Source organism: Pyrgilauda ruficollis, unplaced genomic scaffold (assembly GCF_017590135.1).
Source record: "Pyrgilauda ruficollis isolate IOZ18807 unplaced genomic scaffold, ASM1759013v1 scaffold54, whole genome shotgun sequence".
Lineage (NCBI taxonomy): Eukaryota > Metazoa > Chordata > Aves > Passeriformes > Passeridae > Pyrgilauda > Pyrgilauda ruficollis.
Genome location: NW_024527044.1, coordinates 8,786,011 through 8,810,618, shown reverse-complemented (window position 1 = coordinate 8,810,618; position 24,608 = coordinate 8,786,011). Strand labels below are relative to the sequence as shown.

The window sequence follows — 24,608 nt, the reverse complement described above, 5'->3', positions numbered from 1 at the left end:
TTTCAAGAAAAAATATGTAGCAAGCTGAAACTGCAATGATTCTCTGGCATGTGTGGGTACAGTAAAGCCACACAGCTCAGGTGACAGTAGAGGACAGGGAGCAGACTGGCTCTTCTGCTGTTCTGTCCCCACTCTTCCTGCTCTTTCCTCAGCAGAGAAAACCCACATCCCAACCTTCTCCCATGTTCTGAGCCAGCAATAAAATAGGAATATGGTTTTTTTCCCCCCAAATCTAATTTGAAACATGATGACTGGACTGTTCTTAAACAGCTTCCAACTTAACAATAAAGAAACTTCACAGAGTGCTTGGCAGGAGCCTCTGTACATAATTTAGATCATAATCAGATGCATTAACACATTTTATATAGATCTCATGGGGGCCAGGAAGATGAGGTGTGCTGGGTAATTTCTTTCCAGATTTCTTTACCTGATTGTTTATTACTCTTGGGGACTTCATTTGTGGTCCAAATGTCACCAGCAGAATCCTGCTGCTTCATGTGCCTGCATTCAGAGTAGCTGCTAGTGAGGCTTCAAATTCCTTAATTGCTGTGTTCTCCTCAGTCTTTCCATCCAAAGGGAGGATGGGGAGGGAGAGAGGGATGGGGAACAAGAGCAAGGACCCAAATCCTACAAATTGCTGAGCTTCCCCTGTGCCTGGAGCTCCATGGGAGGGAAGGTGCTGAGAGTGCTCCTTGTTTCCCACTGAGTACAATCAGAATCTGCTGTTGGAGAGCTGCATGAGGGAAACACTTCCTCTCCCTCCCTTTCCCTTTGAGATGTTCAACAGCAGCAGCTCTAATTTTATAAATCTCCTGAAAGCTTTTCCACACTCCGAAAAGAGAAACGGTCGTGTGTCTCTCACTTTGCTTGATTGTTTTGCCATGAATCCACCCATACCAAAGACATCCTTGCGAAATCTCTCCTTTGACAGAAAAATCTGTTGCTGCTTTGAAAAGTGATATTTTGGATGTCTTTCTGCTCTGCTGGTTTGTATTGTTCCCACAAAAGGCAGGCAGGGAAGTTCCCTGTCACTTCAACATCTCCTTTGTACATGCTGGAGTAAAAACCCTCCCCAGGTTTGTGGGATTTATTTGTCACTGAATGCCATGGAGTAGTGTAAAACTGGGATTTTTTAAATCAAGTTTTGCTCCCAGATGGGAGCACAGCTCAGGTTTGGGACATGAGGGGCTGCTCTGTTCACTCACTGGTCCAGGCTGGAGCCAGCCAATGGTGGCCCCAGCCAGCTGCCATTGATCCAGAAGTTGGCACAACCAAGAATTAAACCTCCAAGGCAAGTCAGATGTGGCCTGGGTGTTTGGGCAGGTGAGCTCAAGAGCATAAAAGTGGCTGGCTTACACCCCTGGATTTGGGCCAGAGAACAGACCCAAAACAGGACCACAGCAGCCCATATCAAAAACACAGAGCTCCTTCTTCCCCTTTTAATCAGTGCCTGATAATGGTACTGAAAACCACCCCAGGCCAGAGGAGAAGCATGGATTTGTTTGCCTCTTTTTTTTTTTTTTTCTTTCTCTTTAATAATTGTTTATCAACATCAGGTGATGATGTAACAGCATCCCAGGTTAGCTGAGCTTGTAAAGTGGCTTTTACCACAGAGCATAATGATGATGGAGAAGAGAGTATCCTTAAAAATCAGAGTTGATGGGATTGCTGAAGTTCCATTTCATTACTGAGTGAATCCCTGTGTCTCACCCTGTACCTCCAGTGCCTTGTGCTGTTGAAATGTCCACAGGGAGAGGGTGAAGAGTTGAGTCACCTAGGGCCTCTCCCACAAACTCCTGCCTTTCCCTGGGTTTTCCAGCTAAGTGCTGAGGAATGGCATTAATTGCAGGATATTCTCCCTCAAGATATAAAAGTTAAGGTTGTTTTGCTCTCCTGAACAAACCTTTTTACCTCCATTTCATGATTCAAAATTGGCAGGAGAGCATCAGAGCAGCCTGATCCAGGCTCTGAAGGGTTTGTATGAGGAGGGCAGGCAGGAATACACGAGAGGGAGAAAATATCCCCAGTCCCTTTGCTATTTATAGCCATGTCACAAGCAGTTTCCTTGCTCCCAGTGCCCAAGTTCCCAGCTGGGATTGATGAATTCTCCTTAGGTCAGTGGCACACACAGTTTGGACAAGCTTGATGGCTTCTGGGTCCAGCCAGCAGAACTGCTGAGCAGGAGGAATGAGGAATTCAGGTTTTCTTTAGCATGGGAATTTACTCTGCTAGTTTAAACTGACAGAGGGCAGTTGGGCTGGATTTTAGGAACAAAATCCTTACTCAGAAGGTGGTGAGGCCCTGGCACAGGGTGCCCAGAGAAGCTGTGGCTGCCCTTGGATCCCCTGGAAGTGTCCAAGACCAGGTTGGATGGGGCTTGGAGCAATGTGGGACAGTGGAAGGTGTCCCTGCCCATGTCGGGGGGTGGGACTGGATGATTTTTAAGGTTCTTTCTGACCCAAACCTTTCTGTAATTCTGTGATTCTGTATGGGGAATGCTCTTTAAATATCACAAGGAGGGGAGTAGACATAAATAAGGCACAGTGGGAAGGATGAGACAACTCTTCTGGTGGTTGGGAATGGGAATAAAGTGCATTTTTCTGTATCAGGCAGAAGGATGCTGCCTGTTGTCAACGTGTGTGGTTGCCCTCCTCTGGTTGAAAACAGAACAACCTCCTGAGACTGGAGACTTTTTGGGGGGCAGAACTGTTGTGTTTCTTCAGAGTGACTTTGAAAAGAGTCAGGATCATTTTAGATCCTGGGAATTGATCAGTGCAAGGTCTCACCCTTCATCTGCAAAGCCATCCTGGGCAAGGGGCGACTTCTGAGCTGCTGGAGGAGGACGAATTGTGCAGAGCCAAGGGATGCATCAAAGCAAGAACAGGTCACTAAACATGGACAGACTGTGCAGAGCTGGGTGCAGGGCTTGGAGGGGCTGCAGAACACGGCTTGCTGCAAGATGTGGCTCTGAGGAATCTGTCACCAAGGCCTGGTGACCCCAGAGCCCTGTCACACCTCAGAGCAGGCAGCTGACCCCTGCCTGCCGCTCTGCTCGGTGGAGCTGGCTTGAGTTACGCATCAGGCTGAGAATTATGTGACAGATTTAATTAGCAAATTATTTGCTGACCTTCAGTTTTATGAAAATAGTCTGAAAGTGAGTTTATCAGCAGTTAGAGAAGCAGAGGCTTAGAGGATTTAAGGGAGCTGCATGCAGCACTGGTGATTTCCACTCGGGTGTGTTAGACCATGTCCTTGAAGGCTGCTGATACTAAGCCAGGTAATCCTGGTCAGCAAAAAAACTGACTTGTGCTTTGGGATTTTTTTTTCCCATCTGGATCAGGACCAGCAAAGTCAGGAGGATAGCTGTGTGCCTTGCAAGAGTGTCTTAAAGGTGAAACCTTTGCTCTGCATATGGAGCCATTTCAAAATGTGAATCCTAGGAACTATAGATTTTGTCTTCTATGGATTTTGGCAAGACAGTTGTTGGAGCAGCTGAAAGGGAAATGAACCTGAGAGGAGCTTTTGACTTTGGTGAAACTCAATAGTTACTTTCCAGTAACAGGGAGGCATTAAAAAAAAGGCCAAACCTGGTGACATCTGCAATTCAGACAGCATCTAATCCATGATTTTTTTCTCCCACTACAGCAACCAGACAGGATCCAGGGTGGGATGTGCACACCTTCTGTATCTCCCTGCAGGCTGGATACATGGAAGGATTTGGGGAAATGTCTAGTGGTTGAGCAGAGCTGGTCCTTAAAAGACTGTCCCTTAAATGAGCCCAACTCATTTAATCTCACAGTGTTGCTCTCATGAATCTTTTATCACCTCCTACAAGTATTAAGTCCTACAATGCCACCAAAACATGTTGCATTTTAGTGTGAAAGTGGTGAAAGTGAAGAGATTAACTTAACTGAAGAGATGTATTCCTGTGTCCTGAGGTAAATGCTGGAGAGAGGGAAGCACAGTGTGCAGGAAGGCTCCTCGCTGCTACCAGCTCATACATCCAATGAAAAACTTACCAAGAGTTATTTTTATTACCCATTACAGCTTTATCGAGTTCAGATATCTCCAGGAAAGGTTTCCACCTTCTCTCTGGCATTTATGTGAGTTGTAGAACAAAGGAATTTGGAAGGGATCTTTGGAAGTCTCTAATTCAATGTCCTGCTTGTGGTAGAGGTAGATGGGATTGCTCGAGGCTTTGTCCAGTTGAGGTTTGACTGTGCTGGGCTGGAGGGTCCACCAGCTCTCCAGGCTCCTGTTCCAGTCATTGGTTTTCCTACTGATTAGCCACACAGGAGGCTACATCAGAAACCTTGCTTCTGTCAAGGTAATCAACATCTGCCAAGGATGGTTTCAGAAGACAAATCAATGAGGTTGAGTTTGCCCGCATCACATCTTCTTACCCTTGATGGCCATGGGGATGGATTCCAGGAGGATTTGCTCCATCCGTCCCTGCCCACAGACTTCAGCTGGCAGCAAGGTGTTGCTGTCCTCTTTATTCCAGGAACAAACTTTTTTCAGGGTGAGTTTGTGCTGTCAAAATTAATACTCAGTGAGTGCAGGTAACCTTGGCTTCCTCTTGATTTGGCTGCTCACGAGAGCTTTCATTGCCTTCTCTAATAAAGCCCTCACAATTGCTTAGAGACACTTAAAAGTTGTTAATGTTTAAATGAAGGGATTAATTTCAGGCCTCCTGCTGCTAAACTTGTACGTTGGAATTTTGAGGAAGTGCCTTTTCCCCGCGAGGTGTGAACAGGCTCTGTGAAACCTTTGATCAACTAAATGGACTGGAACTGGTGGTGAGGAGCCACTGAACTCCTCAGCATCGATCTGCACTTGCCAGGCAATGGAAACAATTAAAATGGCTCCATAAAGAGTAAATACACAGGGATCTTTGGGCATGGATGTAGGCAGGTGCCTCAGGAATGCCTGCCCTTTAAACCTGTCCCTGCTGTTGATGTTATTGATGATTGAATTGGTATTTTAACATTTCCATGCCTTTGTTTCCTCACCTATAAAGGACTCGTGCCTTCCTTTTGGGTTATTGAGCTTGGCTGACACATATAAAAACTGTCAAGGTAGGGTGCCAAGCGCACACAAACTATTTTATTTTTAGTGTCTTTTGAAATCTTGGACTTTTTGTTCTCCCTTTTATCTATCTCTTTTCTTTTTAATCACACCAAATGGAAATAAATTCAATCACAGCTGGTGCTGGAGAAGAATCATTAAACCCATCCAGCTGGCTGTCTCGGGGCCAGAGCAGGATTGTTCCCTATGCTGCATTTCCAAAGTATTTTATCTCCTTTAGTCCTGTGTTTGTGGAGTGATGAGCTCCTTTCACTTCTGTCGGCTCCCGTCATCGATCCGAACGGGAAGGGCTATTTTTAGGTGGCTGTAAGTAAATGGACATCAGGCACCGTGGAAAGGGGACTGGGTTATTTTTGGAAACCCATCAGCAGCCGTTCTGGCAGGTCCTGCTGTGGGATTTGTCTTCAGCTGGGCTGTCTCAGGTTGTGGTATCAATTCCCAAGGTTGTGAACCCGGTTTCTTGGATGTGATCTGCCCTCTGAATGTGGAATTAGCAGCTGCTGGAGATGGTGTTGATGGCATCAGTTTCTGGGATTTAATTCCCCCTAGGCCAGGTTGGATGGGGCCCTGAGCAACCTGATCTAGTGAGTGGCATCCCCACTGGAAGGAGATGAGCCTTAAGGTCTTTTCCAACCCAAACCACTCTGAGATTCTGGGATTCTAAACCAGCCTGGATGGGAGGGATGCAAGGTGGTGGTTGAGCTGCAGATTTTGGGGCAGAAGATGAGGTTAGCTTAGGGGCAATGTGGGAAATGCACCTGGAGTGGAGCCAAGTCGTGGAGATGATCTCACAGTCAGAACCCTGATGAATGTGCAGATTTGACATCTGCTGGTGGCCACACAGCAGGTTTTGGGGTGCTCTTGGGAGTTTGGGGTTGTTCTGCTTCAGTGGATCACAGAAGGGTGATGTTTCCTTGGTTTTGCTTAGTCTTTATGTTTCATAAAGAATTGTAGGACATGGTTTAGGGTGGGCTTGGCAGCACTGGTCTGTGAGTTTGACTCAGTGATCTCAGAGGGCTTTTCCAACTTTGATGATTCTGTGATTCCATGATTCCATCAGCATTTTGGGACAGCTGTGCCACAGTTTATGTGTGGAGCTGATGCTGCTTGGAGCCACTGGGCTCTCCAGTTACTGAGCTGTGAATGTGCAAGTTGGAATCTGGGGGCAGTGGCCAAATCAACACCATCACTGTGGGGAGCTCGGATAGCCTGAGCTGAAAACCTCCTGTGGGGGATTTAGCTGCACATTATCTTCTCTCTCTGCCTCAGCAAAGACACAAATCTAATTTCAAAGGTCAGAACATGCTCTCACCTGGGTGTTCCCAGCCTTTTATAGAGTGGTTGAAGACCATTTCCTAAAATTAGCTGCTGCAGGGGAAAGCTGATACTGGCTCCATATCAGACCCTTTCCAGAGCTCTGGGTGATCATTTACTTGATTACTCCTATTGAAACTCGTGGGTAAAAAGTAGAAAATGGAAGAAAACCAGAACCTGGTGCTGCTTCCTAATGGAGAAATAAAATCATGTGGGTTTTGGGGCAGAATTCCTCTTCTTGCTTGTTTTTTGAGTTGTTTTTTTTTTTTTTTGTTTTGTTTTCCTGAAGCTTTCCCAGACAGGCCAGTGGCCTGCCTTTATAATCAGACTTTGTTTTTGTTTTCCTCAAACTTCCTGGTGATCCAAACATGCTGGGGAGCTCTGGGAAGGGGAACATGTGACTCTGAAGGAGGCTGAAATGGTAAAGCACAGTCAGATCTGCTAAGCAACAGCATTGACACGTTTAAATAAATCTGCTGTTGACTAATATAGAGTGACATATTGAGAGCAATTAAAAAAAAAAAAATGGAAACTAGGCACAAATTTGGGAAATGAGTGGAATAGGAACAGAACAAAGATGTTAGAGAGGATGCTGGATAAAAGAGAGGGAGGGCTGCTCCACAAAAGGAGTGTTCTGGAGAACCAGGGTGTCCATCAGGAAGGGGCAGACAATAGCAGAAGTGCAGATTTGTGCTGGAATTATCCCTTGGCAGTAGGATCCTTGTATTTCTGCTTCCCTGCCAACTCTGCTGGCTGCCAGGATTGAAAAGATTTGTACTGCCTGGTGCAGAAAGGAGCATGTGGTGGGATGTCAGGCAGCTTGGAGAAGGTAAGGTGGCACTTCTTGTTCCCGTGGTGGCTTTGGGACTGTTGTTCCTTTGGATCTGCTGGGATTTGGGTGTAAGTCCTGCCATTCCATATCCCTGTGGATGTGTGTAATGCTGGAGAAGGGAGCAGGGACTGAATTAGAAAGGGTTGGGTTTGAAGCTGGTGAAAGGAAATCCCTTAAAATCACAGAATGGTTTGGATGGGAAAGAAAGCTCATCCCATTCCACCCCACTGCCATGGGCAGGGACACTTCCCACTATCCCAGGCTGCTCCAAGCCCTGTCCATCCTGGCCTTGGACACTTCCAGAGATCCAGAGGCAGCCACAGCTTCTCTGGGCAACTTGCAGAGCTCATCTGTGCAAGTTGCTGCTGCAGGAAGCTGTGGAACTGAGTGCTTGGTGTGTTTTTCCTTTCCCCCCACTTTTTTTTTAACAGCTCAGACTCTCTACTATTGAGAATGTCTGTGATTGATTGCTTAAAAAAAAAAAGAAGATATTTTGGTGGACAGCTGTTGTTCTTCAAGGGCTCCTACAACTCCTGTTTGTTAATGGTTTGGGGGAAGTTGTCCTGAATAAACTGTTCCATGACTCTGATTTATGGTTATTTTACACCAACGTGGCTGGAAATGAGGAGTGAGGGGCTGAAGGGAATGGATCATTGGCTTGATCTAATACAGCCATCCTAGTGCTTCCTTAATATTTTTTTTTTGGATTCTCTACAGAGGCCAAATTGAGTTGTGAATTTTGTGCCCACCTTATGACTTTGTTCCAGGCCGGTGCCTTCATGTCCCTCCTCGTGGCACGTTCACAGTGGAGCTGTGTTTGCCAGCAGCTTTCCCAGCCCCTGGGAATGGCTCCCCTTTTCCTGGCTGGCCATCGGGTGTTTCCTCTGGCCACCAGCAGCAGCCTTGGTGAAGTGGGTGGCAATAGAAATCTCACACACTGTCCAGCCTGGGATGATGTGAGGCTGGAAGGAAGGGAGTTCTGCTGTCCCTCAGGGAAATTTTGTGCAATCAGAACCATTCGTGGCTCCAGCGCTGAGATGAGAGTGAGATGGCACAGCTTGAGGTGCTGGGGTTGGCTCTTCTGTCCAAAATAACTGCTGGGAATGGCCAGAAGAGGCGTTTGTGGATTGCTCATCCATTAGCACCTCTCACCATCTATTTTCCAAACGGTCCCTGAAGTGAGCTGGAGCCAGTTCCGTGAGCTGGAACCGGTCTGATCTTTGGGATGGTGGCTGGGAGACAGCAGCTTGTGTTGGAAGCAGTTCCTTCATCTGCATGAGCCTTGTGCTGGCACTGTGGCCCGTTTTTTGAGCTGCTCTGAGGACATTTGGCCCCTCTTCCCTCCAAAAATAGCTGTTGTGTGTCGGAGATTCCTGCCTGGAGGATTCGGGAGCCAAAGGAGCTCCAGCCTTCCCAAATGTGCCCTCTCTGCTGACATTTGGGTTCCCTCCACCCTGTGCTGTGGGCAGGCAGTGGTGAAGGTTATTTGGGTGCTCTCTGGAGAGCAGGGTGTACCCACAATATCGATGGTTCCTCTGGGAATTTCCCCTCCTGGCCACGGAATCACATTTGTGGTGTGAACTATTCAAAGCCCTACGAGCAAGCTCTGTCCTGAAAATCCTGCTGCCAGTCCAGGAGAGCTGTTAAACCACTAACTCTGCAAAAACTTGGCTGCTTTGAGGTGCTCAGTGACAGCAGCAGTCTCACCACTCGTGGCTGAAGCATTTGGACTCGCTGTGATTGCAACAGACAGATTGTCTCAAAGCCACAAGGTATTAATTGGCTTTCATGTTCGATTCCAGTTAATAAAAATTTCCTTAAAAAGACACACTGCTTAGAACTAGATGCTCTTTAATGTTGTCAGAGGGTTCTAATAAAACAGGGCTTTGGCATCTGCTCTTACCCGTTAGTCTTCCAATAACTGTTGAATCCATCAGCTCTTTCTACTCAGATTTGAGGGATGGAGCTCACCAAAGCAGTAACTCTGTATAAATGCTCTGGAAATAGGGAACTGAGGCTCTTTATGGGGTACTGGAGAACCCCATGGAAAACTGAAGGTATCAAGCAGTAAGGATTCAGCTTTGTTTGTGCTGCTGTTCCCAAAACTCACGTGGGGCACGTTGGCACCACAGATATTTTTCTCAAAATACCATGCTGAGCATTGCAGGGTCATTACAAGCACTTGACTAAATAATCATTCCAGCTCTTTCTCCAACTAAGAGGACACCATTAAATTCAGGAGAGCAGCTGGGAAGTGCATTTGGACCAGGCTTTAAGCTTGACAAATTTTGGGTTTCAAAGGCATTTTGAAAGTGCTCACACGAGGAGAGCCATGCTTTGGTGCCTTGGTCTGCGAGGCAGCGTGGGAGCTAAAAAAATCTATTAGTGAGTTTCAATTTACTCAGGATAAATCCTTCCCCGAGGATTGCTCTTGTTCTCTGGAATTACAGGGTTTGGCATGATAACGTTTTTCTCCTTAATTTGTCCCTTTTGCACTTCCTTGGTGCGAGCAGGGAAAGCAGCAGCAAAACTCCAGCAGGAGAGAGGTCGAGGGTTCTTTTGGACCAGGAGATGTGTGGAGGGTGCAGAAGGAACACTGAGGTAGCAGAGCTGTGAGACCCAAATGGGTGGAAGTGGGATTTGGACAGCAGGAAAAAGCTGGTGAGAGAGGGGGGCAAAGAAAACAATCTCAGCAGCTGCATTTTGTGCGGCCACTCCTGTATCCTGCAGCTGTTCATTAGAAATTCTGTTTATGCCACAGGGAGTTTTGGAGTCTCTGAAGCTGACACAGTTTTAATAGACAAAGACATTTTGAGTGCAGCACATCTGCTCTGGGATGCTAAGGAAGAGGCTCCATGCAGTAGTGCCATTGGTTGAAGCATTTCATCGTGCCTTTTTTTTTTTTTTTAAGACCTCTCTTTTATCCTAAAAAGTAATTTTTGAGGTCAAAAGAAGTGCTGTGTTTGCTCATTAAGTTTGCAGCCCTTAAACTGAAAGTCCTGCTGTATTCTTGCTAATATCCCTGAGTTCCCAGCCCTGGGAGCAGGCAGAATCACCTCTGACTTGGAAGGATCCTAAAGCATTTCTCACAAGTGGCCATCTCAGAGGTGTGAAGCACAAGCACAAGCCTGGGGCAGGAGGGTGCTGCTGCAGAGCAGAGACCTCCTTTGGTCAATGCTGCATTATTGAATATTTGGTGAGTAGGTCTTAAATTGATCAATTTATTCTCTGCAGGCTCCATCTAACCCTCAACTTAACTTTTATAACCCGTGGCTTTCCAAAACCCATCTCATCTCACTCGGTGATTGAATCCACCTTGTGCAGCTGAAAAGTTAATTCCTTCCTTCACCTCCAGCTCTGGTCAGGTTCCTTGGATCCCTCATTGCCTGACCTCTCTCTTAGCCTTCCAATAAACAGAACAGTGTCACTTTGCCCTTCCTAACTGCTGTTATTGCTACATCTGCCCCCAGCATCTTCTGGATATTTTCTACCTTCCTGTCTCGGTAGGAGCAGTCTCCATGCTGGATGCATGTGCTGAGTGGGGTTTGCCATCTCCCCTCCTGCCTTTTCCAAGGAGTGGTCTTGGAAGGAGCAGCCAGGAACAGCTTGAGAAGAGGTTTTTTTTATTGTGTTTCTGATCTCTTGGAAGGGAAGCACTGGGCACCAGTGACAAGGCAGAGCAGAGCATGTATTGAATGATCCATGATCCAGCATCCCAAATCCAAGCTTTATGGGAATTCAATTACCCTGGATTGTGCTGCTGCTTCCACTCTCCTATCATCCACTCTGCTGCTGGTTCATGACTTTTTTAGGGGCACACACACAAACCTCCTGTGCTGTGTTCTGTCTTCTGGGGGTGTTCTGAAGTTTTGGGCCACGTCCACATCTGCAAGTCTTGTGGAGTGGAGTGTCCTGCAGGAACCTTTGTTAGGTTTTATAGAATCCCAGAATGGTTTGGGTGGGAAGGACCTTAAAGCCCACCTTGTTCCACTCCCTGCCTTGGGCAGGGATACCTTCCATTGCCCTAGGTTGCTCCAAGCCCTGGTTCAGCTTTGCTCAGGAGGGAGAAATGGAGATATACAGAGACACTCCAAGAGCTGGAGCCTCTCTGCTCTGGAGCCAGGCTGGGAGAGCTGGGGGTGTTCACTTCTAGAAGAGAAGGATCCAGGGAGAGCTCAGAGCCCCTTGCAGGGCCTAAAGGGGCTCCAGGAGAACTGGAGAGGGACTTGGGACAAGACACAGGGAATAGCTTCCCACTGCCAGATGGATGGGATATTGGGAAGGAATTGTTCCTTGGGAAGGTGGTGAGGCCCTGGCAGAGGTTGCCCAGAGAAGCTGTGGCTGCCCTTGGATCCCTGGAAGTGTCCAAGACCAGGTTGGACAGGGCTTGGATCAACCTGGCTCAGTGGAAGGTGTCCCTGCCCATGGCAGGAGTTGGCATGGGATGGTCTTTCAGGTTCCTTCCCTCCCAAACCATTCTGGGATTTGAATTTCCAGCTTGCTTTGCAATCAACTGTGTGGGATAAAACCCTACCTGCTGTATAAATACAGGTGATTTAATTTTTCTGGTGTGATTGATCAGGCTGTCTGGAACAGAACAGCTCCCATTTAGGTGGTGATGAAACATCTCCAAAAAAAGCAGAAGACCCTCAGCTTGAGGCTGTGGGTGGGTGCCCACCCCATGCAGCCAAGAGAGGAGGGAGGAGCTGGACACAACAGCAGGGATAAGATGGGAGCAGGTGGAGGAGCTGTTTCAGGGAGGGAAGGTACATTTGGAGCTGGTTGATTTGTCAACTGTACGCCAAGTGGCCCTGATGAATGTCACTGTACCTTGCTCAGATGTAGCAGCCAGGGCTCCCAGGTTTCTCTTGGCTTTCCCTGGATGTGAATTTCCCGGTGTCCCTGGGTAGTGAGGACTCAGTGCTGAGCTGCCTCCTTGCCCCCTGAGGTGCACGTGAAACCATCTGTGTGATTTCATGTTTGTTGGAGGCCTCTCAGTGGAGGTGCTCAGTCTCCACAACTGGTTTATTCCCTGTGTGCAGGAAAGGGGCAAACTTTCCATAAACCCCACACAGATGGATTATTTTCCATAGAAACCTACCCTGCTGAGTGAGATGCTGTTAAACACTCCATATGATTCTGTGCTTTTCAAGCAGTTTTTCCTGATAACTTCCCCAGGACAATGAAACTTTTAAATTTCTGCTTAATTATGACCTGAAGCTTCTGTCAGAGAGCAGGAGCCTGAACGTGTTTATTTCCTGCTGTGGGAGCAGCAACGAGGGCGTTTTAAGGAGGTGAGAGAGGCTTGTGGTTTTGCCTTGGGGAAAATAACGTGCCTGAGCTATCTAGGGCTGGAAACCACAAAGAATACCAAGGGTTTGAGTTGTCTCATGGAGTCAGTGTTTGGGAAACCAGCCCTCTCTTCCTGCCTGGTGTTGACCTCCTCCTGCTTCTCTCATGTGACGGGGAGCGCCCGGCTCTTGGCTGTGGTTTAACCTCAAGGGAGTTCTTGTTCATTAATTACTTCAAGGTAAAAGCAAAGAGAGGCTTTGCTTCCTCCCACACCTAATTTATCCCTTTTAGAAGCGAGTAAAAGCTTGTGCCACTGCATCCTGGAGCATCCTTGGTTTGCTTCCCACGTCCCAAAATATCTTCAGCACTTTTTAAGTGGGAATGTGGTGAGCACTACAACATCAACCACGGTGGTTTTAGGGATTTTCCAGCTTTCTTGGAAAATTCTGCCCTGTGATCCCTTGCTCTGAGCTTTGGAGAGGAGAGGGGTGAACTTTGCATCCAGGATTTTCTGCCACTCCATCCCACAGGACACAGAAGGATTTGCTCCTAAGCTGGATGTTCCTTTGAGCAGAGAAGTGCTTGTGTACAGCCTGGAAGAATAAATAAAACACTGTGACTGGTTTATTACCAGGAAACAACACTAAATAATAAATTTAAGAGCTAAAAGCTCTATATGTAAAGTAGATTTCACAATGCATTATGCAAAAAGCAGAAAGCACTGGAGAAAGAATCCACTGGAAGAAGCAGCTGGGAAGATGGATGGTCTTGCAGACAGGACGAGGAGATGTGCAGAGAATCCTGAGCTGGCTTGGCTTCTCAAGTGACCTTGGGCAGGTTGTTTCTCCACACCTCCATTACCTGCTCTCTAAAACCAGGATGTGGTTTTGCTGTCTCCAGGATTTCATCAGAATAAATGAGTGTTGTGAAGCACTCGGCTGAGCTCGGCCGAGGAGCGGGGGCAGCCTTTGGCAGAGGGCAGAGCTCAGGTACCTGTGAGCACCTGGGGGAGAAGTTTCTGTGTTTTCTCAACGCTGAGCATCTCCTGGAGCACACCCATGTCCCAGTGCCCAGATGAGAACACAAAGCTGAGAGCCAGACTCAGTTCTTCACTCGTCTGCCTTGAGTGTTTGAGGTCACCTTTGCTTGTGGAGACAGAGATGGAGGCCTGGGGGTGTCTGATTTCCCCTGGGGGCTGGAGAGAGGTGGTGTCAGAGCTGGGGGCAGGCCCAGCACATCTTACCTCCAGGTTTCTCCTCATATTTCTGAATTGCTGCCACCTGGGAGCCTGGACACAGCCATACAATCATTTAGGTGGGAGGGGACCTCGGGATGTCTCTGAACCTAGGCATTGTCCAGTGAGTTTTGGATATCTGTTGGCCTTATATCCTCCTTCAAATCCTATTTAAAGCTCTTCCCCTGAGCCCTCCTAAGTCCTGCTGGATGATCCTTTTCTCCCTTTGAAACAGCTAAACCCTGTCTGTTGCCACCAGACCTGATGTGTCTCGGGTTTCTGTGTTGAGATGACCCCGAGGTGTCAGAAAGTCTCTTTTTCCCCAGCCCTGTGACTGAAGAACTGAGATTCGTTGGTTCTGCTTTTCAAGGTTGTTTATTTTTTCTGATCTATTACATTCTTTCTCTGACCTGTGAGATCTGTCCTGCAGGTCTGGTTGTGGCACACTGCCTGCCCTTGGGGTGGTGTTAACTTTTTATACTAAGAACTACATGTACTCAATTTACAATAATTTTCCAATAGCTATCACCTGTGTTAGACAGTCTGTCTATATTCTAAACCAATCCAGAAGTGTCACCATCCCAGCAGAAGATGGAGGACAAGAAGGAGAAGAACAACAGGACACGCCCATATTCTTCCATCTTGCCTCTTGAGCCCCCTTTCTAAAACCCCAAGCTCTTGTGGCTTGTAAATCTTCACACAAAGTTGGTAGTTTTTTCCATGGGCTAAAATCGAAGGCACAGGTGTTTTTGACTTTGTGCCAAGGTCTCTGAGCCCCTTGCCAGGGTCTCAAATCATCCAGGGCAGCCAGAGGAATGTCCTGGGTTCCAAAAGGTGTGGTGTAAACCAATCCATGATCCAAAACCCCAACATTCCACCTGCTCAGAGCCAGGTGTTGATGTTTTGGCTGTTCCTGCTTTTTCCCTCATCATTTCCTACAGCTGGGAGGAGAGAGGAGAACATCACTTGTGTGCTGTGGTGACCGGAATGAGCACCCTTCTTCCCCAAGAACATAGGGTGGAAAACTCAAAGTTCCTCAAATGCTACTTCTAGAGCCACTGCCTTCTTCAGCACATCTGGTTTCCCACTTTTCCAGGCTGAGCACATGGAGGGGCTCGTGGAGCATTTTTCCAGGATCTCTTTGCCCCACATATGCCCATGTGGATGAGGAGAAGGGCTGGAAGCAGGTTTGCATGGAGCTGCAAGCGTGCAGAGTGTTCCTTGCTTTGGATTAAACTCCCTAAAGGCAGGGATGCAGTTTATCCCTGAAGTTTCCAGATTACAGGACCTTTTACCTGTGCATAAAACAGCATTGATCTTATCCTGGGGGAATTGCTCTGTACCTGTGAGCTCTGGAGATGGTACAAATCCCTCAGGGTGATCCCTAAGACTGCTGCGTGCGATTTCAGAGTGAATTTTCCATCTGCTCCTTTGATGGATCTGCTCCCAACCAACTGTACCTTAAAGCGCACGCCTGATAGATTTGTTCTCCTTGTTCAACTGCTCCTGTTCCCAAAGTGATTGGGAGATTTGGGATGTAATCCTTCCCTTTGAGAGCATTAGGAGATAGAAAGTTGTCATTGCTGATGGGTTGTTTGGAGTTCGTTTTCTTCCACTGCAGCCTGTTCTGAAGGGGAAAATATGCTGTATTTTTATTTTCTTTCTTTGATTTCATTCCTAATGCTGATGAAAAAGAGACTTGGCAATAGAATGTGTCTCTCCAAGCCCAGATAAAGCATGGGAGCCACTTCCACACTCCCTGAAATCCTTGTCTGTTTGCCAGGAGGGAGCTGGCATGGCAGATGTGGGTTTGTTCTCCATGAGAGCAGCAAAATTTTGTGGATGATAACATTGTAGACCCCTCATTTCTTAAGGAAAGAGAGCCAGGATGAATGTGGATGCACACAGAGAGTTTGGGAACTGATTTAGCAGGTGCAGAAGGATCCCTGTGGATTTTCCTCCCCACAGTGCAGTCTGTGCCACCATGTTCTGCCTCATAGCTGTGCATTGCTCTGCTGAGCTCTGAAGGACCATAAGTTTAAATTTTCCAGGCTCTGTTCACAAATATGCTGAGAAAGGAGCAGTATTTCCCTAATTTTATAGGGAGATGGATAACAGAGGTGTAAGCAGGGAGGGGAGTAGGTGTGCTCAAGTCTTTGAACATTTGCAGAGTAATGGCTCCACAAACACAGATCAGACCAGCTGGGCTATTTCTAGAAGCTCAAAAAAGAGGTAGAACTTCAGGTAATTTCCATAATTCTACTGGACAGGGGCTGAGGAAAGCTGTGAATGCAGCCCAGGCTTTGACAATGTGCTCTGAGCAGTTGAGTTTCATGGGAGAAGGAGCTGCAGTGTGCAAACCTGTCGTGCCTGAGAATTCAGTCAGGTTGCCATTTGGGAAGAGGCTCTGTTAATTATTGATCTTCTGATCCCCTAAGAGCTCTTCCTACCTGTTTCTGTGTGTGTGTAATCAGCTCCATCAGGCAGCAACATTGTGCTATAACATCAACAAGAGTTTTCAGCGTGGAGCTTGGTGAGTTTTAAGAACTAAATAATGTTTGGGAGTGAGAGGGATGAGTTGGCTGGAAAGCCCAGCAGCTATCCTGCTTCTCCTCCTCCCAAATTTCTTTTTGGGAACGATGGGAAATCAGCAGCCTTTTTCCCCAGGGCTGATAAACACAGCCCTGAAGTTTCTCTTGATAAAACCACAGATTGGGTTTTTACTTTGTCTTTTTTTTTTCATAAGTCCTAATGGCAATGTGTGACAACCTCAGGCTCAATTGAGTTGATGAGGAATAAAGTCTTAATAGTGAAGAAGAGTCCAGGAGTGTGTTTAAAGTGCTCATTTTATCACCAGCACATATTTCATACTGACAGTCCATACTTTTAGCTAATCCCAAGCCACGTGTGGTGCATTTTAAATCCCTCCTCAGCCTGCTCTGGTCTTTTTTCCCTTGTGGTGTTTTCCAGGAGAGCAAAGGAGTCACATTGGCAACCTCAGACTTCTGAGCATACGGATATTTTTAATTCACAACCCATATTTTGAGGTGAGGAGGATGAATTTTGCTCTGTGTCAAGGAAGTGAAGGAGCAGAGGAGCCACTGTGGCAGAAGGGCTGCTGAGGATCAGGTGTGGGGTGATGGATTTGGCTTTTCAGGGACCCCAGTTGCCATTTTAGGGAGTCCAGTTTGCCATTTCATTACCAATTGTAGCTCATAAATAGCCAAAGTAACCACAAAGGAATAAGATTTTGATGCAGTCTTACCTTTGAGGCTGCAGTTTTTTGTGACCAGCCCAAAGCAACGTGTCCATGTGTCCACATTTATGATCCCTCATTTCTGTGTTTCATTTCAACACCCTGCAGCATTTGACCCCACTTACCCTGTGGCACCCCAAACAAAAAACCCCAGCAAAGCTTGTTTTCCCCACGTGTCCCTTGAAGTTAAGCTGATTTTTAGATTCTGGTGGTGTTCAAGTGAGTGTGTGCTTTGGCTTTTCTCTCAGGGAAAGCATTATTAGGGCAGCTCATCTCCTGGCCAGCTGTTTGCAGAAAACTGGTGGCAACTGGAGGATCTTTGCAGCCCCCGTGAGACCTGAAATAGCAGGGACTGGCACACACACCCACCCAGCATGAGCTTCACTTCCTGCAGAGGGCCTGAAAAGGCAGGGGGAAAGAAAGAAAGAAAAAGAAAATAAAAGCTTTTTTTAATTTTTTTTTTTTTTTTTTGCCTTCAGTTGCATGTTGGTGCCTGCTAAAATCCTGCTGCTGGGCAGAGCAGTCCCAGAGGCTGGAGCCTCCCATCTGCCCACAGCCGTGTGCTGCCAAGATCCAAGAAAGCTGATTTAGCCTTTTGCTGACTTTTTAGCCCCTTTATCCTCCTGGCTTTCCGAGATTTACGCCACTGCTGTTTGCCAATGTCATGAATTTAAAATCTGCCTCCGTTTTTAAGCGTTCATTCTGCTGTGCAATTGGATTGTGGGTGACTTTGGTGAGAGGGGATGGAAATCCCATTTAATCATGGGGTGTTAAGTAAGTGACAACAAATGGCTGTGTAACAATAGCCCTGGGGATTGTGCTTTATTACCCCACATATTTCCCCTCTTCATGATGATTTTTCATGGTTAAAATCAAATTTCCCCTTTATTTTCTCTGATGTGTACTTGGGTACAACACTGAAAATTCCTCCTGACTTCTCTCTGCTGCTTTAAGGTGAAATTTTTTGCTTTGGCCCATTTCCAGATTTCTCTTTCAGCTGAGATTTGCTTCCTCACCTTCTTTCTGGGAATTCTTGATGAGTAGATGAGAGGGTTATTAAATAGATTTAGTGAAAAATGACCGTCACCAGCGCGGATGGCTTTCTTCTAATTAAAAATTGAAACGGAAATGAATGAGCTTCTCTTGAGGCTGTGCAGGAGCTGGTGCTAAGCTGAGCTCTGTATTCATCAGTGGTGTGGGAAGTCCAGTGTATGAAAGAATATCCCAGAAACTTCAGTACCTTGGAGGATGCCAATAAAAGGGGAGATTTTCTAGTGACAACATATTGATGTGGCCTAGATTTAAATCTATTGGCCTAGAGCTAAGTCAGAGCTGAATTTCATAGAATCACAAAATGGTTTGGATGGGAAGGGACCTTAAAACTCATCCAGTGCCACCCCCTGCCATGGGCAGGGACACCTCCCACTATCCCAGGTTGCTCCAAGCCCCGTCCACCCTGGCCTGGGACACTTCCAGGGATTCAAGGGCAGCCACAGCTTCTCTGGGCACCCTGTGCCAGGGCCTCCTCACTCCCACAGGGAAAAATTTCTCCCAAGAGGTTCCCAACACATCCTAACTTCAGCATCTTTGCTTTGTTGTACGGTGTCGACTTTTCCAGTGTTGACCAGAAATTCCCTCATGTACAGCCAGCCAGTTAATCATAACCAACATGAGTACGTTCCCTTTAAACTTTCTCATGCAATGAATCAAAATTTTCCAGCAGGAAATGAAAGCAAAACACTTGATCTAAAAATTCCTCATCAACTCTAGTCACCAGAGCAGAACAATGGCGATTACACTCAGTTATGCAGTGCAAATTCCCAGCACTGCTGTGTCCCGGGATCACAGCAGGGTGGGCAGGGAGAGCAGGTGTACATCAGCGCCTCTGGTTTGGATGTGAGGAGAGGTGAGCCTTGCAGGTGGGAAAAACAGGGATCCAGGTCCAGGGCTGAGGAGGTTGTGTGGTCTGGAGCAACCCCACACAACCCTAATGAGGAGCAGAGTGCCTGGAGAAAGCTGTGTGTCCACATCTCATGGATCTCATAGCCTTCTCAGGTGACACCCCAGATCTTGTTCTTTTGAGAGAGGACAATTGCTTTTAAATCTAACCATGTCTTAGGTCACTGATGGGTCATTTTGGTTGTGTTGCCTGACTGTGTGATTGTTCTCTTGTAGGAATGGCAGAGCTTCACCCTCCCAGCAGCGATGAGAGAGACTGACAGTGCTACGAGTCCCTCCTGGCTCCGTCTGCACAGCGGCTGCTGCCTCTGCATATTCATTGGATGGTAATGCAGGATGTCGGCAGCAGCGGTAGAGTTTGGCTCGGTCCCACTGCGTTTTTCTTCTGCCGGTTGCGACTCTGAATCACCATGACAACGCTGTGACACTTCCAGCAAAGGTTGCCCGCGGACCAAGGGTGGGCTGGGGGTGGGCGAGAAGGTCAATGATCAAGTCCAACGGGATCAGAAGTTGCGCCTGCAGCAAAACGACCGTGGAAGAGCCGCCGGCACGGCAAGAAGATGAAATTCCCCTTCCATTGGCTTCTTGTTGAGCAGGCACAATAACATTTCCCTTAGAGAGACTCGCTATAAAAACTCTTTTGGTTATGGCTACTGATCCAACGTGATTGCGCGCGCGGCGACTTCGGAACTCATGACTGGCTATACGATGTTGCGCAATGGGGGAGTGGGGAACGGAGGCCAGCCCTGGGTGTTGAGGTGGTCCAGTCGGATCCGGCTCACCTGGCTTAGCTTCACCCTCTTTGTCATCCTCGTTTTCTTCCCCCTCATTGCCCACTACTACCTGACCACCATCGACGACGCGGACGATGCCGGCAAGCGCATCTTCGGCCCCCGCACCGGCAACGAGCTGTGCGAGGTGAAGCACGTGCAGGACCTGTGCCGCATCCGCGAGTCGGTCAGCGAGGAGCTGCTCCAGCTCGAGGCCAAGCGGCAGGAGCTCAACAGCGAGATCGCCAAGCTCAACTTGAAGATCGAGGCCTGCAAGAAGAGCATTGAAAATGCCAAGCAGGACCTGCTGCAGCTGAAGAACGTCATCAGTCAGACTGAGCATTCCTACAAAGAGCTGATGGCTCAGAACCAGCCCAAACTCTCCTTGCCCATCCGGCTGCTGCCAGACAAGGACGATGCGACCTTCCCCCTGCCAAAATCCAACAGGAACTGCAGGCTGCACAACTGCTTTGACTACTCACGCTGCCCGCTGACGTCTGGCTTTCCAGTCTATGTCTACAACAGTGACGATTACCCTTTTGGTAGTTCCTTAGACCCTTTAATTAAACAGGCCTTTGAGGCGACTGTCAGAACTAATGTTTATGTTACTGAAAATGCAAATATTGCTTGTGTGTATATAATTTTAGTGGGGGAAATGCAAGAGCCCGTAATGCCAAAACCTACTGAACTAGAGCAACAGTTGCACTCTTTGCCATATTGGAGGACTGATGGACACAACCATCTCATCATCAATCTATCAAGGAAGTCGGAAACTCAGAACTTCATTTACAACATCAGCACGGGGCGCGCCATGATCGCCCAGTCCACCTTTTACGATGCCCAGTATCGACCGGGGTTTGACATCGTGGTATCACCTCTGGTCCACGCCATGTCCGAGCCCAACTTCCTGGAGATCCCGCCCCAGGTGCCAGTCAAGCGTAAGTACCTGTTCAGTTTCCAGGGGGAGAAGATCGAGTCCCTCCGCTCCAGCTTGCAGGAGGTTCGCTCTTTCGAAGAGGAGATCGAAGGCAACGCCCCGGCCGACTACGACGACCGGATCATCACCACCTTGAAGGCTGTTCAGGACAGCAAGCTGGACTTTGTTCTGGTGGAGTTCACGTGTAAGAACCAGCCTAAGGCGAGTCTGCCCACTGAGTGGGCTCTGTGTGGAGAAAGGGAAGACAGACTAGAGCTACTGAAGCTTTCTACTTTTGCACTGATCATCACCCCCGGGGACACCCATTTAGTGATCTCCGCCGGGTGTACCATGAGACTGTTTGAGGCTCTGGAAGTCGGGGCCATCCCAGTGGTTCTTGGAGAGCAGGTTCAGCTACCCTACAATGATGTGATCCGGTGGAACGAGGCAGCCTTAATTATACCAAAGCCACGTATCACAGAAGTGCACTTTCTTCTGAGAAGCATTTCTGACAACGATCTCCTTGCCATGAGGAGGCAGGGCCGCTTCTTGTGGGAGACCTACTTTTCCACCTCCGACAGCGTCTTCAGCACAGTCTTAGCTATCATAAGGACTCGAATCCAAATCCCGGCTGCTCCTATCCGAGAAGAACCCGCTGTGGAGATCCCCCACCGCTCTGGCAAAGCTGCTGGTACAGACCCCAATATGGCAGACAATGGTGACCTTGATTTGGGGCCTGTGGAAACGGAACCACCCTACGCCTCTCCTAAATATCTCCGCAATTTCACCCTCACCGCGATGGATATCTACAGGAATTGGAATTCTGCCCCAGGGCCTTTCCACCTCTTCCCCTACACTCCCTTTGACCCCGTTTTACCATCAGAAGCAAAATTTTTGGGGTCTGGGACTGGATTTCGACCAATTGGTGGAGGAGCAGGTGGCTCTGGGAAGGAGTTCCAGGCTGCTTTGGGTGGCAACGTCCCACGGGAGCAGTTCACAGTGGTGATGTTGACTTACGAGCGGGAGGAAGTGTTGATGAACTCCCTAGAGAGGCTCAATGGTCTCCCCTACTTAAATAAAGTTGTGGTGGTGTGGAACTCTCCCAAGCTTCCCTCCGAGGATCTCCTGTGGCCGGACATTGGCGTCCCAATCATGGTAAGACAGATGTAGCTACGGTGGGCTTGTTCGTGGTGGGGTTTGCATGTTGGAGTTGGCTGTGTCTGCTCAGCTTCAGTCCTGGGGGATGGTTGAAGGTGTCTATACCTCTTTTGGATACTTTTATCAGTGGAGAAAAACAAGAGGTGCCAGATATTAGCACTCCGAGAATGCGAATTGCTTTTGAGGAGCCTAATGTGAATTTTGATGCGTAAAGCTAAAGATTGTTGCTCGTTGGAAATCTTTGCTTAGGCTCTTTAAGTGCCTCCCTGTGAGGACGGTTGACACCTTATAAATTCCTAAGTAGTAACTGTTTCTGCACTTTGCCAGATGAATTTTTTATTAAAACAAAAGAGGGACCCGCTGAATTAGTGTCGGCTGCAAAGACCTCAAAACTCAATTCTCACTTTATGTTACAAGGGATGGCAGAAAAGGAATTACAAGCCAAGGCTGATGTGACTGTGAGAGCTTCCATGCTCCCAAGGTTGTAGCTGACTTTTGCATATATTTGTGTTGATTATTTTTTTAACTCAGCCAGACTGAAGAAGTGACACCTTCAAAAGCCAACATTCATTTTCAGACCCATGAAAATGTAATCACTTGGACATTGGCTTGTAAGGAGTAAATTCTACCCCAAATTTTTATTTATTTTAGGTCTTCCTTGTCATCCCAGCATAACTGTCTTCACTGGCCATTGTTAAAAATCAAAATTAAATATAAATTTCCCCTCATAAATAGAGCAAGGGCAGAGAGCTACTAACAAGAACTGAGTGCTCTGAATCTGCTTGTGTTTAGAGGACAAATGGAAGGATAATGCCTTACAAATTAGGGAAGGGAAAAATAAAAGAGGGTGATGGTGCTTAAATACACAAACTGCGTGTGGTTTATGTGACAGGACTCTACTGAGCTTAATAGCAATGCGAGCTTTATGCTGCATGCAAAGAGATTCATTGATTTAATATTTCCTTTTATTATTATTGTGATGAATAAATCCTTCTGCTCACATTTAAAAACCCTTATGGTCCGGGAACAATGAGGAGAGAAAATTGCTCGGTTAATTGCGAAATAATCTTTCACATTAGTGCTTTTGAACCTGCGAATTCTACAAAATCTTTGCATTGTGTCTGCCGAAAAACCGCGTCCTCCTTCGGAGCGGGGATTGTTCTCCTTGGAGCTGTTAATGGGTGTTATTTGTGAAAGAAAAATGCATTTGTGTTGATGGAAGATAATGGCTTTTTGTACCTGGCACATCTGTTGTGTTGGAGCCCTGCTGGTTTTTTGGGGATCTGACACACACGGGTTGCTTTGTGTCACCTTCGAGCCACACGCTGGGGGGGATGTGCTGTGGGGAATGTTGGAACCAGCATTTGGGAATATGTGTGGTTCCAGAGGAGGGAATTGTCGTGTGCCTGCTTTGGGGAGCTGGGTGGTGACACTGTGGAGTGGCTGGCTCACAGAGAGTTTCTGCCAGGTCCTTTCTGAAGGGGCGTGTTGGTCTGATAATAGCTCTGCTTTCTTCCCCTTTTTCTAAATCCCAGTTTTTAAAAGAGCCCCAATCTGGGATTTCTCACAGGAGGGTTAGCCCTGGGCAGCCTCCAGGCATCCATCCCCCTGTTGCTAAGCCCATCTCCAGACTGGGTGTTTAATCCTGTTGGGAGTTTGTACCATTGATCTACAAAGATGGTTTGGTGTGGCGATGATGAAAAACTTCCCTGGGCTTCATCAGACAGCGAGAAATCCCAAGGTCTGCTCTGGAAAAGGGTGACAAGAACATTGGGAGCAGAGGTGAGGCTCTGTTTGAGCCTTCCTGGCTGAGATGTGGGATGTGCTGACCAGGGGAAGAAGCAGGTGGGGATGTGGGATTGGCAGGAGACATAAGCCAGTGTGTGCCAGTGTCAAAAGACTAAGTGAGGAGCTGTGATTCTGATTTCCTTATGAGGGGAAAAAAGCTCTTTTGATGGGGAATATCCAATTCTCTCAGATCTGCCAGTGGTGCTGCATCTCTGTGTAACAAATACGTTCCCACTGACTTTGGGATGCAAGGAATTGCTCCGTGTTCAGGTCCCAAAGCACACAGCTTTGTGGGGAAACTGGAGGGGAGAAGGGGATGAAGGTGGATTTGGGCTGTGATTGAAGTGGGTCCAGGCACCACCTGACTCTGAGGAGCAGCACAGCAGCAGCACACGTGTGCCAGCATGATCCAGGATCAAAGCACCTGAAGCCAGAAGGTCACTGAAGAAAACCCAGCATCAGAAAGATGTGGAAGTGTTCCAGTGAGTCCAGAGGAGGCCACGGAGCTGCTCTGAGGAGCCAGGCTGGGAGAGCTCAGAGCCCCTTCCAGAGCCTAAAGGGGCTTCAGGCGAGCTGGAAAGGGACTTGGGCCAAGGCATGGAGGGACAGGACACGGGGAATGGCTGCCCACTGCCAGAGGGCAGGGATAGATGGGAATTTTGGATGGAATTGTTCCCTGTGAAGGTGGTAATACTCTGGAATACAATTGCCAGAGAAGCTGTGGCTGCCCCTGCATCCCTGGAAGTGTCCAAGGCCAGGGTGGACAGGGCTTGGATCAACCTGGGATACTGGGAGGTGTCCCTGTCCATGGCAAGAGTTGGCATGGGATGATCTTTCAGGTTCCTTCCCACCCAAACCATTTTATCATTTAATGTAAATTACAAGCTAATGAGACAAAGCAGTGTCTGTAGCACGTTAAAGTGCCTTTGGAAGCAAAATAGAGTCCTGAACCCCACCAGGGCCTGCTGGTGGCAAAAGATGTGTGGCTCTGGGCTGGCAGA

General features: G+C 47.7%; 1 protein-coding gene across 3 annotated transcripts in view; it reads left to right on the top strand.

The window, feature by feature from the left end:
• The window catches only part of EXTL3 (exostosin like glycosyltransferase 3), a 112,552-nt gene that overhangs the window by 66,887 nt on the left and 21,057 nt on the right, over positions 1-24,608 (top strand). For all 3 annotated transcript variants that reach the window (XM_041480995.1, XM_041480993.1, XM_041480994.1), the window contains one exon: positions 19,192-21,816. In XM_041480995.1, coding sequence (XP_041336929.1) covers positions 19,669-21,816 — 2,148 coding nt within the window. In that variant the 5' untranslated portion in view covers positions 19,192-19,668. The remainder of the gene's footprint in view (positions 1-19,191; positions 21,817-24,608) is intronic.